Source organism: Ctenopharyngodon idella, chromosome 11 (genome assembly GCF_019924925.1).
Source record: "Ctenopharyngodon idella isolate HZGC_01 chromosome 11, HZGC01, whole genome shotgun sequence".
NCBI classification, from domain to species: domain Eukaryota; kingdom Metazoa; phylum Chordata; class Actinopteri; order Cypriniformes; family Xenocyprididae; genus Ctenopharyngodon; species Ctenopharyngodon idella.
The window spans coordinates 19,213,289-19,231,973 of NC_067230.1; the positions used below are offsets into that span (position 1 = coordinate 19,213,289).

At 32.9% G+C, this 18,685-nt stretch overlaps 1 protein-coding gene across 2 annotated transcripts in view; it reads right to left on the reverse strand.

Annotated features, from left to right (window-relative positions):
• Nucleotides 1–18,040, reverse strand: part of sos1 (son of sevenless homolog 1 (Drosophila)) — a 42,698-nt gene extending 24,658 nt beyond the window's left edge. For both annotated transcript variants that reach the window (XM_051911659.1, XM_051911658.1), the window contains exons 1-8: nucleotides 17,334–18,040; nucleotides 7,762–7,887; nucleotides 6,588–6,719; nucleotides 4,563–4,727; nucleotides 2,332–2,541; nucleotides 2,111–2,254; nucleotides 555–665; nucleotides 376–474 (exon numbers count right to left, since the gene is read on the reverse strand). In XM_051911659.1, coding sequence (XP_051767619.1) covers nucleotides 376–474; nucleotides 555–665; nucleotides 2,111–2,254; nucleotides 2,332–2,541; nucleotides 4,563–4,727; nucleotides 6,588–6,719; nucleotides 7,762–7,887; nucleotides 17,334–17,420 — 1,074 coding nt within the window. In that variant the 5' untranslated portion in view covers nucleotides 17,421–18,040. The remainder of the gene's footprint in view (nucleotides 1–375; nucleotides 475–554; nucleotides 666–2,110; nucleotides 2,255–2,331; nucleotides 2,542–4,562; nucleotides 4,728–6,587; nucleotides 6,720–7,761; nucleotides 7,888–17,333) is intronic.
• Nucleotides 18,041–18,685: the final 645 nt, after the last annotated feature.

The window sequence follows — 18,685 nt, forward strand, 5'->3', positions numbered from 1 at the left end:
CTTGTGACTCCGAACAGAATTACTGATCCTTCTGATGCAAATATAGGCCAGCCATGTGCTCAACAATTCATCAATATAATAATAAAACACAAGCATCCATTCCAGAAAATATTCACTTTGAATATGAAGTTAATATTTCAATAACTTTTATGGTTCGCTGAATGTCAGTTACTGATCAACAAGGATCGTTTTTGATTGTTTTTACTTTTTTAGTATTTAATTATTAGATTTTCATCAACTCACAAGGAAACGCTGCATTACAGGGCAAAAGTTATTAATTATGGGAGTTAGTAATTATTTTTGAGCTTCCATTTGGTTTCAGAAGTGATGCAGAAATCAGTAAAAGGTGCATTGTGGGAAACTGATGACACTCGCCTTTAAAATCTCAAAGTAATGAAGACAGTGGTAGACGGGCGTCAGGAGTAACCGCGGTAAAACATACTGCACCGCCTCTTTGAACCCTTCACAGATAGACTGAAAACACAGAAACACAAACATTCATATTTACAGCTGAAACTGTTTCCTGTCTCCAGTGTGTGAAGCGTGTTTCTGACCTGGAGGTAAATGGCCGCTCCAGGTTTGGACAGCTGACTCAGGAAGTGGTCTTGGAAGCCGGTGCGCAGGATGTCCTGCGCGTACGTTTCGTAGGGGTCAAAGGCCAGCTCCTGAAAATGGCCAACACCCGAGAGTTAATAAATGACCCGCAGCACACCCGCCGTGACCTGTATTGTTACGGCACGAGGAAAAACAAGCGTCTGTGTGTTTGAAACGCCACAGGGTCAGGTGGTGTGAAGCGTGAAGGACGCCCGTGTGTTCTGGGAGCATCGGGTCGGTGCCGTTCTCACAAAATACAACAATGAAAACATGAGCTACACTTCGATTATTAAATGATACATAAAAGACACTTCAAAAAACAGTATTTGAAATGTTACAGCTACAAAAATATTCTAAAAAAATATATTTATTTAATTATCATTCAAAATAAAATAATTAATTAAAAATTATAATAATAATAAAAATAAACAAATTAAATTATTACTATTATTATTATTAAATACAAAATAAATAAATTTCTTATAAATTATAATATTATTAAAGTTAATTTATTAAATTACTACTATTACTATTGTTAATTAAAATTATTTATTATAAATTATATTTATAAAATAAATTAATAATAAATTAATTAATAATATAAATTTAACCCTAACCCTAAATAAAATAAAAATAAATTAAATAAATGAATAATAATAATACATAATAAACTATAAATTACATTACTGTTATTATTAAATAAACTCAATTATTATTATTATTATTATTATTATTATTAATTTAATTAAAATATTTTTTTAAATTATATTATTAGTAGTAGTATTAAATTAATAAATAAATTAAATTAAATAATTCAATTTAATAATTATTTTAATTTCGTATATATTATTATACAAATCAATTAATTCATTAAATTGTTATTATTTTACATTAAATAATTAAATTAAATAATTTTAATTTCCTATAAATTATTATACAAATAAATTTAAATTATTAAGATTACATTAAATAATTCAATTGAATAAATAATTTAATTTCTTATACATTATACAAATTAATTATTTAAATTATTATTATTATTTTACATTAAATAATTACATTTAAAAATTATTTTAATTTCTTATAAATTATTATACAAATAAATTATTTAAATTATTATTATTAAGATTACATTAAATAATTACATTTAAAAATTATTTTAATTTCTTATAAATTATTATACAAATAAATTAATTCAATAAATTATTATTAAGTACATCTTCAAAATAAAATAAATAATATTTCTAAATATAAATTAATTAATTAAATTATAATATTATTAAATAATAATAATAAATCATACTAACAGTTTGTTGAAAAAAATCATTAATTCATTGATTTTCATTAGATGTAGCTATTGCACTTTGCCAAAAATAATTAAAAACAATCACATAAATAACATACACACACGCACAGACATACACACACATATATATATATATATATACACACATATATATATGTACATGTGTGTGTGTTTATAATATGTTTATAATATTTATAATCACATATTCACCTCAGCAAGGTCTTCAAAACAGCTGCCGACCAGCGGATGAGGGCTAGTCTCATCCGTCATCTCCACCGTATCTTCAATTAACCCCAGCAGCTTCACCGTCACCTCGTGGATGTCCACGATACGACTGAAGATGTTCTCCACGTCCTACAGGAAGAGACACACGAGTGAATCCCAGCTGCCGGAGGAAGAGGAGCGTGAGGATGAAGGATCTGCCGACTCACGTGAGGGGAGAACAGCATGGTGTTGGAGGCGAACGGCTCGCGGAACACCTTGATGATGAGGTTGAGATCTCGCAGATACTGTCGTACCTCCGCCATGAACGCTTTCACCAGGTCATAGTACATCTGCTCCTCTGACGCCGACGGCTCTTCGTCCATCAGGGGAAACACACTAATGTCCTCCTCAACCTGATGGAACATGTCCATCAGCACCTGCAACCATAGCAACAGGGGCGGAGCTTGAGCAAGAGCTGGGCGGAGACTGAATCTGTCATTTGCTTGAATGTTGATGTGTTTAGTTAGAGCTGTATGATTAATAACAATACAAAAATAGAATAAAACTGAGATTTATGCGGTTTAATTAAATATATGTGCTGCGCTTTAGGGGGTCTGTTAAAAGTCAATGTGCTCAGGGGAGGCAAGAGAGACGCGGCGTCCCGCTGTAACTTTATACACTTTTTAATGTCATATTTTGTAATATTTGCATTGTTTTATTTTTGTATTTTGTATTATTTTTTATTTTTTTGAGGAGGCACTGCCTCCCTTGCCTCCTTAAAAATTAAAAATTAAATATTTCTTATAAATTATCAAATTTATAAAATAAATTATTAATATTAATAATATAAATTTAACCATAACCCTAAATAAAATAAAAAATAAATTAATAATAATAATAATAAATTATAAATTATAAATTACATTACTGTTATTATTAAATAAACTCAAATAATTATTATTATTATTACATATTAAAAATTAATAATAATTAATTTCTTATAAATTATACAAATAAATTAAATTATTATTATTATTATTATTATTATTAATTTAAATAAAATTATTTATTTTAAATCATATTATTAGTAGTAGTATTGTTAAATTAATAAGTAAATAAAATAAAATAATTAAATTAAATAATTATTTTAATTTCCTATAAATTATTATACAAATACAATTATTTAAATTATTATTAAGATTAAATTAAATAATTATTTTAATTTCTTATAAATTATCATATTTATAAAATAAATTATTAATATTAATAAAATAAATTTAACTATAACCCTAAATAAAATAAAAATAAATTAAATAAATTAATGATAATAATAAATAATAAACTATAAATTACATTACTGTTATTATTAAATAAATATTATTATTATTATTATTATTATTATTACTACATCTTAAAAATTAATATAATAATTTTAATTTCTTATAAATTATACAAATGAATTTAATTATTATTATTATTATTATTAATTTAAATAAAATAAAATAAATTTCCTATAAATTATTATACAAATAAAATTTAAATTATTATTATTAAGATTAAATTAAATAATTATTTTAATTTCTTATAAATTATTACACAAATAAATTAATTATTTAAATTATTATTATTTTACATTAAATCATTCAATTAAATAATTATTTTAATTTCTTATAAATTATTATTCGGAGGAAACTCCCCTGGTGTGTGTGTGTGTGTATATATATATATATATATATATATATATATATATATATATATATATATATATATATATATATATATATATATATTATTATCTAATTAACTATTATTAATCTACTTAATTACAAGATGTGGTGATTAATTAATCTAATTAATCGCAAATTAATCGCACATCAAATTTGGCTGAGAAATTACTCCCAAAAGATAAAGTCATTATTGCGTTAAACGAGAAAAGCATCAAATAGACATTACAAAAAGTAGCTTTAGAAAGAGATTTTTGGGTGAACTACACCTTTAATGGGTTTTTTTTATTAATATGGAAGTATGAAATAATTTTTAATGAAATTAAACTCTATATAAGAAACTAAAACACCAGATTGATTCACCTGATTGATTCGCTCAAAGTACAGGTTCATTTAGAAACGAATCACCGATGTGTGTTACTCACAACAGTTCTGTTCTAGCTTTATAGGTAATATTTTCATTGGCAAAAACAGACAATATTGTGTCTAAAATATAAAAATATTGACTTCTTATTTATTGAACTGTTGTATAAATTCAATATCACATTTGCACTCGAGCTATTCGGGACAAAAACAGCACTCGTGTGATATTGCTCAACTATATCATGATATAAATATGTGACAAAAACTAATAAAGTGGCATTTTTGCCCTGATATCTTGGTCATTCTAACTGCATTATGGACTCTATCACGCAGTGAGATGTTGCTCTGCTTCATGTTCAGTGATGTCATACCTTATCAGCACACATGGCCACTGTGATGTCCTGCTGCGAGATCTCATAATGGCGAATGTTTCGTACGTAATTTCCCGCCAGCTTCAGTATATCCGCAGAGATGTACTCCAGCACCGCCACGATGTACACAGACACCTGATGGTCAATTTTGTACCCCAGTACCTCCTGCAGGAGAGATCAGTGTGATGATCACATGATCAGTTCATTAATGAACACAAGAGTGCCAGTAAAACACACTACAGACTGAAGTGATTTTGGGTTCATGTTCACAGGAAGTGTGTTGAGTCACAGCAGCTGCAGCGCCCTCGTCAGGACGTCAACGGTGCTGCTGGGAGAGCTACTGAACTACACATGATAAAATTATTTCAGACCTCACAACAAATATGAGCAGCAGGATATGATGTCATAATCCAGGGCTTCTGTCCTGAATAATTAATTATAAATCTACAATAGTCATAAATGCCTTTTAGCTGAAGTTTATACTTCTCAGAGGTTCATTAACTCTTTAAGGCGACTGTATCATATCTAATTAACACATTTCTAAGGCATCTAAATGATCTGATTGATAGTTTTAGCAAATAAAAGTCTTTTAGTATAATTGTACAAACGTCCTCCTTCAGCACGTGTCTTTCTGCTGTGAAATCTGCACTGATTTTTATCAAGTAAAGGCAAGAATAACTTTGATATTGTTAGTAATATTTCAACTTGATTATCCAGACATCATTTATTATCAAATATGATCATTGATGAAGGTTTATTATATCAATCATCATTGTATTGCATTGCATTATGTTTTAAAACTACAGTTTTGATCATAAAACTAAGCATTTAAACACATTATTGGAGGATATTGATATTTATATGAATTTTATGTAAGTATCTGCTTTAGTGTTATAAAGATCTTATTGATTTACATTACAAGCATCTGAATTTCATCATACTTTTTGTCCATATAAATATCAAATTGCATATTTTTGCTCAATTGAGCTGTTTTTTCCCTCATATTCTCACTATATCAGACTATCTTAGCCATAAAAGCCAAATATGAAAACATACGCAAACATTTTTTTTGCTTCTGTCTAAAAAGGTTCAATAAACTGTTCCAAGTATCTGCAGCAAATTACATATTTTTGCTCAGTTTGGGTCTCTAAATATAATATTGAGCTGTTTTTTCCTTCATATTCTCACTATATCAGACTATATTAGCCATAAAAGAATGATGTATCAAATATGATACAAAAAACACATTAAAAAAAAGGTTCAATAAACTGTTCCAAGTCAAAAAAAATTGATTTTTCTGCCCATTATTTCATGTCAGGCTTTACACGTTTAAATGTCTTTTTGATATAATAATTTGCTTCAATGTCTGCTCTCCTGCTTTCTTGTGTGACTGTTGAATTTCAATTCAATTATGTCATTAAAAATTCAACATCCTGTATTTCATGGCCATCTTAATTCATAATTCACACTCATGAACTGAAAGTGTCTCAAACTCACGTCCAAAAAGACTGACTGAGACAGAAGCGTCTATACATGTCTTCATAGATTGGGATACAGTGTAAATTTATCACAAACAGTTATGAAATAAATCACATCTTTTCAATGTTAATTCTATGAGTTTCTGTCCAAACCAGCCGCAACAAGCAGAGATAAGGCTGTATTGAATTGTTCTGCAATAACCGTGACTTTAAAGAGGAACTATTATTCCTCTTTACATCTTGGTGTTATTTTTGGGCTCTACTAGAACAGGTTTTTCTGCTTGAATATTCATTATTTTCCTCATATTCTCCATTGTTGCAGCTCCTCTCTTCCCAGTCTGTCAGTAACGCTCTGTTTAGTTCCTGTCTCTAGGAAGCCCCTCCTTCTGAAAAGCACAATGTGCTCTGATTGGTCGGCTGGAGCAGTGTGTTGTGATTGGTGTTTGGGAAATGTCCCGTCCCTTACCAACTAACTAACTCAACCAGGCCCCGCCCCTTTATTTAGTATACGCCTTGGGCGGGAATTTTTTAAAGACACATGCATTACCTTCAGAAGAGGATGGATCTTATCCACCGGCAGGGCTAAAGGGTTCCTCCTCTTCCTCTTCTCTATAGCAGCCTGAGCGTCTGCGATGGCCCATTTCTCGATCGGGTGCGGGAAACTCCTCTGCACACGCTCCTGAGGAGCAACAATCACGTATGAGACGGGCGAAACCAGCAGAAATAGAAAGCAAACAGAGTTCACATGTGGGGCATCACAGGATAAAGGACTGAGGGATGAAGGACGATTCTTTCACACAGTACAATGCGAGAGAGATGAAGAGTGATGATGATGGCTGTGAAGCTGAGGATGATGATGAAATCTAAAACCAGAGAACAAGCGGAGGGACCCGACCATGAGAAACCAGCTGAGCGGTTTAACATGCTCTGTGGTTGAGGTCTTAACCACAAACTAAAGCACCTGTCCATCTCACAGCCGCCGTCTGTGAGCAACGACCAAACACACAAAAACAAACATGTGAACATGAGTTAGTGAAGATCATAAAGCCGTCTGAAACACTCGTGGAGGAAGAAATAAGAAACACATTAAAGCCAGTCACACAGTTTAAGATATACATTATAATTCACTAAGATGAGTCCCATGATGCTCAGTGTCATGAAGCAACACGCACCTCTTACATCATAACTCGATATGTTTTGCATATTTTGTGGATTCAGATCTCAATGTGGGTGAATTTCACAAAGAGTCCGGCTCATATTTCACCTTATGAAAGCGTATTTTAAGGAATTATTTGCACTTGTTTTCATTCTGGAGTAATGATGCTGAAAATTCAGCTTTGATCACAGGAATAAATTACAGTTTACTATATATATATATATATATATATATATATATATATATATATATATTCACAGCTATTTTAAATTGTAATAATTCACAAATTTTACTGTATTTTTGATCAAATAAATGACTTGCCGATCCCCAACATTTTGTACATTATAAGCTACTTTGTGATATTTTTTTTCATTCTGTTTTTGACAGATCAATATGCTACTAATAGAACTGAATATCTTTCATGTGCTGCAGTAGCGTATGACAGTGAGGTCGTGAAACACGGAGCCGGTGAACATGATCAACCTGACCGTGTGCATTTAGCTCTAAACTAGTGCTGGAATGCGGTTAATGTGTTGGCAGCGGTTTTCATGGTGATGCCGTTCACCTCCACGTCCTGTACGGTGCGCGGCTGTGCCTGACAGAGCGTGTTGAGCAGCACCAGGATCAGGCCCTCGATGTACTGCAGCGCCTCCTGCTGGGACGACAGCTTCGGGTGCACCTGATTCAGCACCTGAAACACACAAACAACATAATTACATCAACATGTGATCAACATCTGAGCAACATCTAATCAACATTTAAGCAACATCTGAGCAACATTTGAGCAACATCTGATCAACATCTGATCAACATTTAAGCAACATCTGATCAACATCTGATCAACATCTAAACAACATCTGAGCAACATCTGATCAACATTTAAGCAACATCTAAACAACATCTAAACAACATCTAAACAACATCTGATCAACATCTGATCAACATTTAAGTAACATCTGATCAACATTTAAGCAACATCTAAACAACATCTGACCAACATCTGAGCAACATTTAAGCAACATCTAAACAACATCTGATCAACATCTGATCAACATTTAAGTAACATCTGATCAACATTTAAGCAACATCTAAACAACATCTGATCAACATCTGAGCAACATTTAAGCAACATCTAAACAACATCTGATCAACATTTAAGTAACATCTGATCAACATTTAAGCAACATCTAAACAACATCTGACCAACATCTGAGCAACATTTAAGCAACATCTAAACAACATTTGAGCAACATCTGATCAACATTTAAGCAACATCTGATCAACATCTGATCAACATTTAAGTAACATCTGATCAACATTTAAGCAACATCTAAACAACATCTGACCAACATCTGAGCAACATTTAAGCAACATCTAAACAACATTTGAGCAACATCTGATCAACATTTAAGCAACATCTGATCAACAATTGAGCAACATCTGAGCAACATCTAAACAACATCTGATCAACATCAAACAACATTTGAGCAACATCTGATCAACATCTGAGCAACATGATCAACATTTGAGCAACATCTGATCAACATCTGAGCAACATGATCAACATTTGAGCAACATCTGATCAACATCTGAGCAACATCTGAGCAACATCTGAGCAACATTTGAGCAACATCTGATCAACATTTGAGCAACATCTGATCAACATCTGAGCAACATAAGCAACATCTGAACAACATCTGATCAACATCCGATCAACATTTGAGCAACATCTGATCAACATCTAAACATTTGAGCAACATCTGATCAACATCAAACAACATTTGAGCAACATCTGATCAACATTTGAGCAACATCTGATCAACATCTGGTCAATATCTAAACAACATCTGATCAACATCTGATCAATATCTAAACAACATCTGATCAACATCTGATCAACATCTAAACAACATTTGATCAACATTTAAGCAACATCTGATCAACATCTGATCAACATCTAAAACATTTGATCAACATCTGAGCAACATTTGAGCAACATCTAAGCAACATCTGTTCAACATCTGATCAACATGATCAACATCTGATCAACATGATCAACATCTGATCAATATCTAAACAACATCTGATCAACATCTAAACAACATCTGATCAACATCTAAACAACATCTGATCAACATTTGAGCAACATCTGATCAATATCTAAACATCTGATCAACATCTAAACATCTGATCAACATCTAAACAACATCTGAGCAACATTTGAGCAACATCTGATCAACATTTGAACATCTGATTGACATGATCAACATCTGATCAACATTTGAGCAACATCTAAACTGGAATACCGGAATAAAAGTTTATAGTTCAGATATAAACACTGATGTCTACAGTAGTGATCTCAGTCTTTATTCTTCCTCACACCTAAATCTGTGAGAGAGATCCTTCAGCTCCCACAATGAGATATTTTTAAAAGCGCAGCCTAATACAGCCAGAGACGTACAGCATCTGAGGGATTGTGGGTATTATAGTGAAGTCTGCCTGAGGACGTCTTCCTGTTGAGACATCGTTCAAACACGACACACACAAACTCAGTTCCTCATGTGAAGTCTCAGTGTGTCAGTGGGTTTCTGTGTGAGAGCTCAGGGAAATCCTCAACACAAACTACCGACGCTAACTAAACCCCAGCAGTGATGGGCAGCTGTCAATCAATCTAAAACCACAACAAGCATCAGTCAGAGGAGCAGAGAAATGCAGAATCAGCAGCGCTCCTCACGACATCGCAGTGGAGCGACTGCATGTTCAGTAGCGATACAGAACGCTCTTCTTCTCCACAGTTATGAGAGGAATTTTACTCAGAAACCGCAGCTAGTACAGGCCTGCGTTCACACACGCTAACACACTTTACCCTGCTGTACCGCAGTACAGAATCCAGCCGCTGCAGTGACGACGTCAGACGCTCGTGTACAAACACGGTCGGGTTACTGGGGCAAGAAACATCCGCCACAGCTAAACCAATAAAACTAATGATGACTGAACACAATCCAACTCTGATTCGTCCTGATCAAACTGAGCTTCATGAGCTGATGAAAATATAACAATTAACTACATAAAAATGTACAATTAAAATAAATAACTTTAAAATGAAACACTTATTAAAAGTTACTTAAGTCAAATATTTAAAATAATTTTAAAATAAAAGCAAAATAAACCATAAAAATAAATTTTAAAATGAGAACAAAATAAAACTTACTAAAAAAATAAATCATAAAAATGTCAAATTAAAATAAGTAGATCATTTTACAATAAAACAAATCAAATAAAACTTACTAATAATTAAATCAAACACACACACATTTATATTTTTATATATATATATATATATATATATATATATAAAAATAAATATATATATATATAAAATTTTGAAACAACAAACAAAATAAAACTTACTAAAAAAATGAAATCATAAGTGTCAAATTAAAATAAGTAAATATTTTTTAAATAAAACAAATCAAAATAAACCTTACTAATAATTAAATCAAATGTAAATGTAAAATTTAAATATACATATATTTAAGAACTATCAAAATAAAACTTAATAGGCTAATAAAAGTAAAACTAAAACGTATTTTAAAACTAAAACAATCAAAATAAAACATAAAAAATTAAGATTTAATTAATTATATTATTATTTTAAAATAAGAACCATTAAAATTAAAATAAAACTGACTAAAATTAATTAAATCATAAAAATTTTACATTATTAATAAATTAAAATAAAAACAAAGCAAAATAAATCTTAAAAATAAATCATACAAATGTATATAAATACATCATTTTAGAATAAGAACAAACTAAATAAAACTTAATAAAAAATAAATCATAAATGTCGAATTAAAATAAGTAAATTTTATAAAATAAAACTAATGAAATCACACAAATGTAAAATTTAAATTTAAATTTATTTAAGAACTATCAAAATAAAACTTACTAATTAAATCATAAAAAAGTAAAAATTAAAACGCATTTTAAAAATAAAACATTAAAATGTAATTAAATAAAAAATTTAATTAATTACATTATTTTTAAATAAAATTAATTAATTTTATTAAATCAATTAAATAATAAAAATGGTAAATTATTAATAAATAAATTAAAATAAAAGCTATCAAAAATACCTACTAAAGTCAATAAGTAAAATTAAAACGAGTACATTATTTTAAAATAAAAATCATCAAAATAAAGCACCTACTAAAAAAGATGAAATATTTTATTTGTTGACCTGCGTGTCATGTGAGCACTAACCAACATCAGAGAACTGTGAACAATCACTGTCGCTAAATCACTGAAATATTAACTTTAGGATTCAAGTCAATATTTTAGCTCACAGGGGTTTGGCTGATAACTGACTGACACTGGTTATTTTGAAAAATTAAATCAAATCCTCTGAAGACATCAGAACATTATAAAGGGCACATGGCTCTGGTTCTGTCTTCTGATTGGTCGATGGTCAATCCAGTGATGATCTAGACCTGTAGAGACTAACTATTAACCTCAGTTTACATGCCACAACTAGTGAAGATACACAACCAACCAATCTGATTAAGAAAAGTGCCGAGCTGCTGATAACATGTCTGAAACCACAGACATGTTGACAGACAGAGAGTTCAGGGTGGACGTTTTCCTTTTGCTTTCTGTTCCCATGCGTTTCAGACGCGTCTGCTGCTCTGCACTTGGATCACATGCCTGACGCTTCATTCCCAGCATTCCTGTGGCGGCACTATGGCGTGCTGGTATTTAGTGGGAATGTACAGTACAGTATGCTGACAGTGTGTGTGTGAGAGAACAGTCTGTGAAAAACAGCAACACACACTCGGCCTGTTCTCATTTACAATTCATGCAGCCACTTAAAGGGGTCATAATATGCTAGTTTCCAATGGTCATCTTTCTTTAGTGTTTAATGTTGCTTTTTAAGCATGAAAAAGCTCTATATCAGTGTCAGTGTTTCTGAACTCCCTGAGTTTTCTTCCGGGAATGAACACGTCACAATATTCCTCATTTAAATAATTCATATGCAAAATAAAGGGGCGGGGCCTGGTTGAGTTAGTCAGTAGTGTGTTGAAGCGCTCATGGTGAAGAAATCAAACCTCTGACACAGAGTACTGTAAGTCCTGCAGCGTTTACGAAAGACAAACACTACAAACCTTCAGAAAAAGGAAGCTACAGAAGGGCCTTTCTGGCTTTGATCAGAGCTGTTATTGCACAAATGAGTCTCTGCTGGCCTGTGATGTGTTTCCTTAGAATCGCACCATGAGCCGTGGCGTCTCCACTGAACTCTGCTGAGAGAGAGCCGCGCTCCTCCCTCGTGAGGAGAACCATCAGACTGTCAAACAACAACAAACTCCAGCTCAGACCGACAGGACACGACGCTGGAGAAACAGAACGATGGATGGATGGATGGATGGATGGACAGAATGATAGAAGGATGGATGGAACGATGGACAGATATTCCATCCATCCATCCATCCATCGGTCTGACAGAACAATAGGTAGAACAACAGAACGATAGAGAGAATGATGGATGGATAGAACGATATTAAGACAGAATGATAGAACAATGATAGAATGATGGATGGATGGATGGATAGAACGATAGAACAATGGATGGATGGATGGATGGAACAATAGAATGATGGATGATAGAACAATAGAAAGACAGAATGATAGAACAATGGATAGGATGATGGATGGATGGATGGATGGATGGATGGATGACAGAACGATAGATAGATAGATAGAATGATAGAGTGATAGAAAGATAGAACGATGGATGGATGGATGGATAGAACGACAGATGGATGGATGGAATGACAGAACAATAGGTAGAACAATAGAACGATAGATAGAATGATGGATGATAGAACAATAGAAAGAATGATAGAACAATGATAGAACGATGGATGGACAGAACAATAGATAGAATGATAGAGTGATAGAAAGATAGAACGATGGATGGATGGATAGAACGATAGAAAGAATGATAGAACAATGGATAGAATGATGGATGGATGGATGGATGGATAGAACGATAGATAGATAGAACGATGGATGGATGGATAGAATGACAGAACGATAGGTAGAACAATAGAATGATAGATAGAATGATGGATGGATAGAACAATAGAAAGACAGAATGATAGAACAATGGATAGAACGATGGATGATGGATGAACGATAGATAGAATGATAGATAGAACGATGGATGGGTGGATGGATGATGGATGGATGGACGGACGGATAGATAGAACGATAGATAGATAGAATGATAGAACGATACATAGAATGATAGAACAACAGATTGAACAATGGATAGATAGAATGATGGAACGATAGACAGAACGATAGCTGGATGGATAGATGGAACAATATTAGGAATGATAGAACGACAGATAGAACGATGGATAGAATGATGGATGGATGGATGGATGGATGGATGGACGGATGGATGATGGATAGACGGATAGATAGAAAGATAGATAGAATGATAGAACAATAGAACAATGGATAGAATGATGGATGGATGGATGGATGGAACAATATATAGAATGATAGAATGACAGAATGAATGAACGATAGATAGATAGATAGATAGATAGACAGACGATGGATGGATGGATAGACAGACAAATAGATAGAATGATAGAACGATAGATGGAACGATGGATAGATGGATGGATGGATGGATGATAGATAGGTAACGTATTCAATGATCCCAAAAACTATTTGGACACTTCAGCCAAAAATAAAAATAGAATAGAAATATCTCAGAGACTCGTCCACAATAACACATTCTGGTTTGAAAACTCATCTTTTTCTCTCCGTTCTGTCCTTCCGTCCACATGGAGAGTGTTTCTGTCCTGCGAAAAGAGCTTTTTGAAAATGTTGTTCAAAGTGGATGAGCTTGAAAACACTGTGTTCACGCTGTAGTGTGAAACTGAGGCTTAAAACGATGTTTAGTCATGTGACTCATATTGTACTGATACATATATCTATATTTACACCTGTGTTTCTCTGCACATCACAGTCCTGCAATGACAAAATTTCCTCGTGATGGTGTCCTGCGGCAGTCGTGTTTCAGACCAAACATATAATGGTGACTGAGCGCGACCTGAACGCATCAGTGAACACCAGATATTTTGATAAACAATATGATCCTGCCAGAAGAATAGCGTGTATCATATCAGTAAGCTTTTACGAGGTTTCAGTGTGGTTGAGAAAACCAAAGGAGCGTCTGACATGAGCGAACAGACGGACGAGTGAGTTCTTGAGTTTTGCTGTTGCTATGGATTCAATGTCACAGAAAGCAGCAAGAAACGGCAAGAAAGCTGCCAAGCACAATTGTGTGAGTGTGAGTGTGTCGTCCTCCACAGACGCTGAAACTGCATCCAGCACGCTGCCATTTTGGATCGGCACACAGCAGAGACGGCGGATTCTGATCGAGATTATTCTAATGAAGACAGAGATCTCAGTTCTGCAGCTGTGAATCTGAACACCTGCAGCTCAATCAAACTCTCACCGTCCATCAACATGAACACACCAGACCTCGTGGAGATCTGTTCATTAGAGACGGACCGATGTTCAGCCAATCTGAGATCATCGTGCCATTTACAAATCTATTGAAATGATTTATTATCCATTGATGAGACATTTCTTTAGGTCATTTTCAGTAAATATTGTGTATTCAGTCATGCACATCACCACATAATAATTAGACTTGTTCGAACAAAACCTTGCAGGTTTCATAATTCTTAATATCTCGATCCACATATCGAATTAATAACTCCAACAACCTACAACTATAAGTACACGCAAACATACAGATCACTCATGATATACACGATGTAGCAAATCTCAACTGTTTGATTGTTTATATCGTCTCAAATTGCATTTATATTATCACACAGTGATATCGAGATATATATATATATAAAGTTGATATGCAAGTATATCCAACTTTCTTCACATACAGTACACTCAAGTGAAGATATATTATATAAGCTATATAGCAAATTTTGATTGTTTATATCATCATTTGTGTGCATCTTATTTGCTCTCATTACTATGGAAGCCCATTTCTGCCACATAATAAAATCATGCTTTTGAAAATCATAATTATTACATTAAAAAAAAAAAAAAAATCAATGAGTCAGAATTATGAGATGAAAAGTAGAAATTATTATATACTAAGTCATAATTATGACATAAAACATTGAAAGTCATGAGATGAAAAGTGCAAATTATGACTTTAAAAGTAGAAATTAGAAATAAAAAGTAGAAAAGTAGAAATAAAACAACATAGGTCAGAATTATATGAAAAATCGAAATTATGACATACTAAATAAAAATTTAAGACTTACAAAAATCAAATTATGACATACTAAGTCATATTCACAAGATAAAAGTCGAAATTATGACTTAAAACGTAAAAATTAGAAATAAAAAGTAGAAAAGAACAACAGCATATTAAGTCAGAATTATATGAAATATCGAAATTATGACATAAATGAAAACTTAGACTTATAAAAATTGAATTATGACATACTAAGTCATATTTATGCGGTGAAAAGTCAAAATTATGACTTAAAACAGAAATTAGAGATAAAAAGTAGAAATAAAACAACATATTGAGTCAGAATTATATGAAAAATGGAAATCATGACATACTAAATAAAAGTAAGACTTACAAAAATCGAATTATGACATACTAAGTCATATTTATGAGATGAAAAGTCGACATTATGACATACCAAATCATATTTACGAGGTGAAGTCGAAATTATGACTTAAAACGTGAAAATTAGAAATAAAAAGTAGAAAAAAAACAACATATTAAGTCAAAATTATATAAAAAATAGAAATTATGACATACTAAATGAAAATTTCAACTTACAAAAATCAAATTATGACATAGTAAGCCATATTTATGAAATGAAAAGTCGAAATTATGACACACCAAATCATATTTACGAGGTAAAGTCGAAAATATGACTTAAAACGTAGATATTAGAGATAAAAAGTAGAAAAGTAGAAATAAAACAACATATTGAGTCAGAATTATGTGAAAAATGGAAATCATGACATACTAAATGAAAACTTAAACTTACAAAAAATCTAATTATGACATACGTCATAATTATGAAATGAAAAGTCGAAATTATGACATTACGTCAAAACGATGACTTAAAAAGTTGACTTTTCACCTCATAAATATGATTTGGTATGTCACAATTTTGACTATCGCATAGGGATGCACCGATATGAACATTTTGGCGGATACTAATAACCGATAATTCTTCATATTTGAAAGCCGATAACCGATATATTGGCCGATAAATCTAAATCCAAATTTTTCTATAATTTCTGAGAGCCTGATTACAAAAACAAAAGTTTCACCATTAAAAGCCATGTCCCAAACACACGATTATAATGTTCTCATTATAATATTATGTAGTCTATATGACAAACGTTACTGTACGTTACACTGTATTCTCCTTTCTGAAGTGATTTCAATCATATTTCAAGCAATTCAAAACCATCATGGTGAACAGTGTGCATCTTAAATGTCTCAGCTGAAGGAAATAATACATGATTTATCGGCTTTAATATATCGGTCAAAAGTTCTTATCGGGCCGATACCGACATTAAAAATGAACATATATCGGCCGATACCGATATGGTGACCAATATATCATGCATCCCTACTATCGCATCATAATCATGTCTTTATGTAGTTATTTTGACTCTTTAGGTCATAATATTGACATTTAATCTTATAAATATGACTTAGTACGTCCTAATTTTAAGGTTTTATGTCATAATAAAGATTTACCAACGCATGTTTATTTTCTTATGAGGCGGAAATGGGCTTCCATGCATTATATCGGTCACTTGCTCTTCAGATATAAGTTTGGTATCAGTATCGGCCGATGATAAACTCATATCGCCATTTCTGCAGCTCAAAAGGTAAATCGTGGCACTGGCAACGACAGGGTCATGGGTTCGATTCCCAGGAATGCATTACCAGATACAATGTAGATCTTTATTTCAATGAAGTGACTTTGGATAAAAGCATCTGACATATGCATAAATGTACATGTAGTGTGACAGCTGTCTCACCTTGTTGAGTGACGGCACCAGCAGTCCTCTCCATTTGGGCGCGTTCTCCTCACTGTAGAAATCATACTGGAAGGGCGCAGCCTGCATGACTGTGTGTGTGTATGTGTGTGTGTGTGTGTGTGTGTGTGTGTGTGTGTCTCACATCCACCTGATCTCACACACCGGCTCAAAGCATCCAGCCAGAGGAGGAGGAGGAGGAAGAAGAGCACACCTGCCTAATGTGAACATTGCATCCTCCAGACAGTCCGTCAGGCGCGCTGCAGCATGTGTTATCGATCAGATATCGATCAGATGTGTGTATCAGTGCGCGCGCATCTCCTCCGGGCTCCTCTGTTATCGATCAGATATTGATGAAGTATCGATCAGTCTGATCAGTTACTCCAGTCACAGAAAGCATCTGTTTTCAGGTCCCTCGCTGTTTTGATGCTGATGCGCGTGTTTTGAACAGATCTCAGTGTTTTATTGATCCGCGTTCATTCGGGCGGTTCATGAACATGCGCAATAAAACGCCTCCAAAAACTCTCTGCTCTCGGCGCGTTCCGCGTCCCTCGCTCCACAAGCACAACGTCAAACACACGAGCATCCGATGAAGCGCTAAAGTCCAAACCGAGAGGAAAAACTGAAGGTAGAAAAGAAAGAGTCTCTCCGCGGTTTGAAAGAGACGAAGCAAAAACACTGAGCGTGTGATGACGCAATGACGTACGACAGCGCAGACAAGACTAACGGAGCGCCGTTACGCAGATCGCAGATCACTCCCGTCAGAGGGAATGTGGAATATAATAAGTATAAAATAATAAATAATAACAATATATCATATTTAATAAGTATAATAATATAAAATACGAAATATACATAAAAAACAAAAAGTACACGCTCACTTTATTTACATCTCTACAATTTTGAGAAATAGAAATCGTTTGGATATACAGCTTGATGTTGTTTTCAAAAATAATACTGATTTTTAGTTAGTAAACGTGCTTCATCTCTGGGTTTTTAGAGTGTGATGACGCCATGACGCACGGCGGCGCAGACAGAACTAACGGAGCGCAGTGACGCAGATCGTAGATCACTCCCGTCACCAGGAAAACAGAAGCACAGTAACACAATAACATTTTTTTTTCTTACAAATATAATACGTATAATATTTTATTACATTAGAAAACAAAAAGTGCGTGCTCAGTTTGACAGCTTTACGATTTTGAGAAATTGTTTGGATAAAAGCTTGATTTTGTTTTCAAAAACAATCTTTTATTAATAAATGTGTTTAATCTCTGGCTTTTTTCATCATTTTTTATTGATGATAAACATTTTACGTCTTTTAAAAAATAAATTAAGGAGGGTTTACTGTTGCT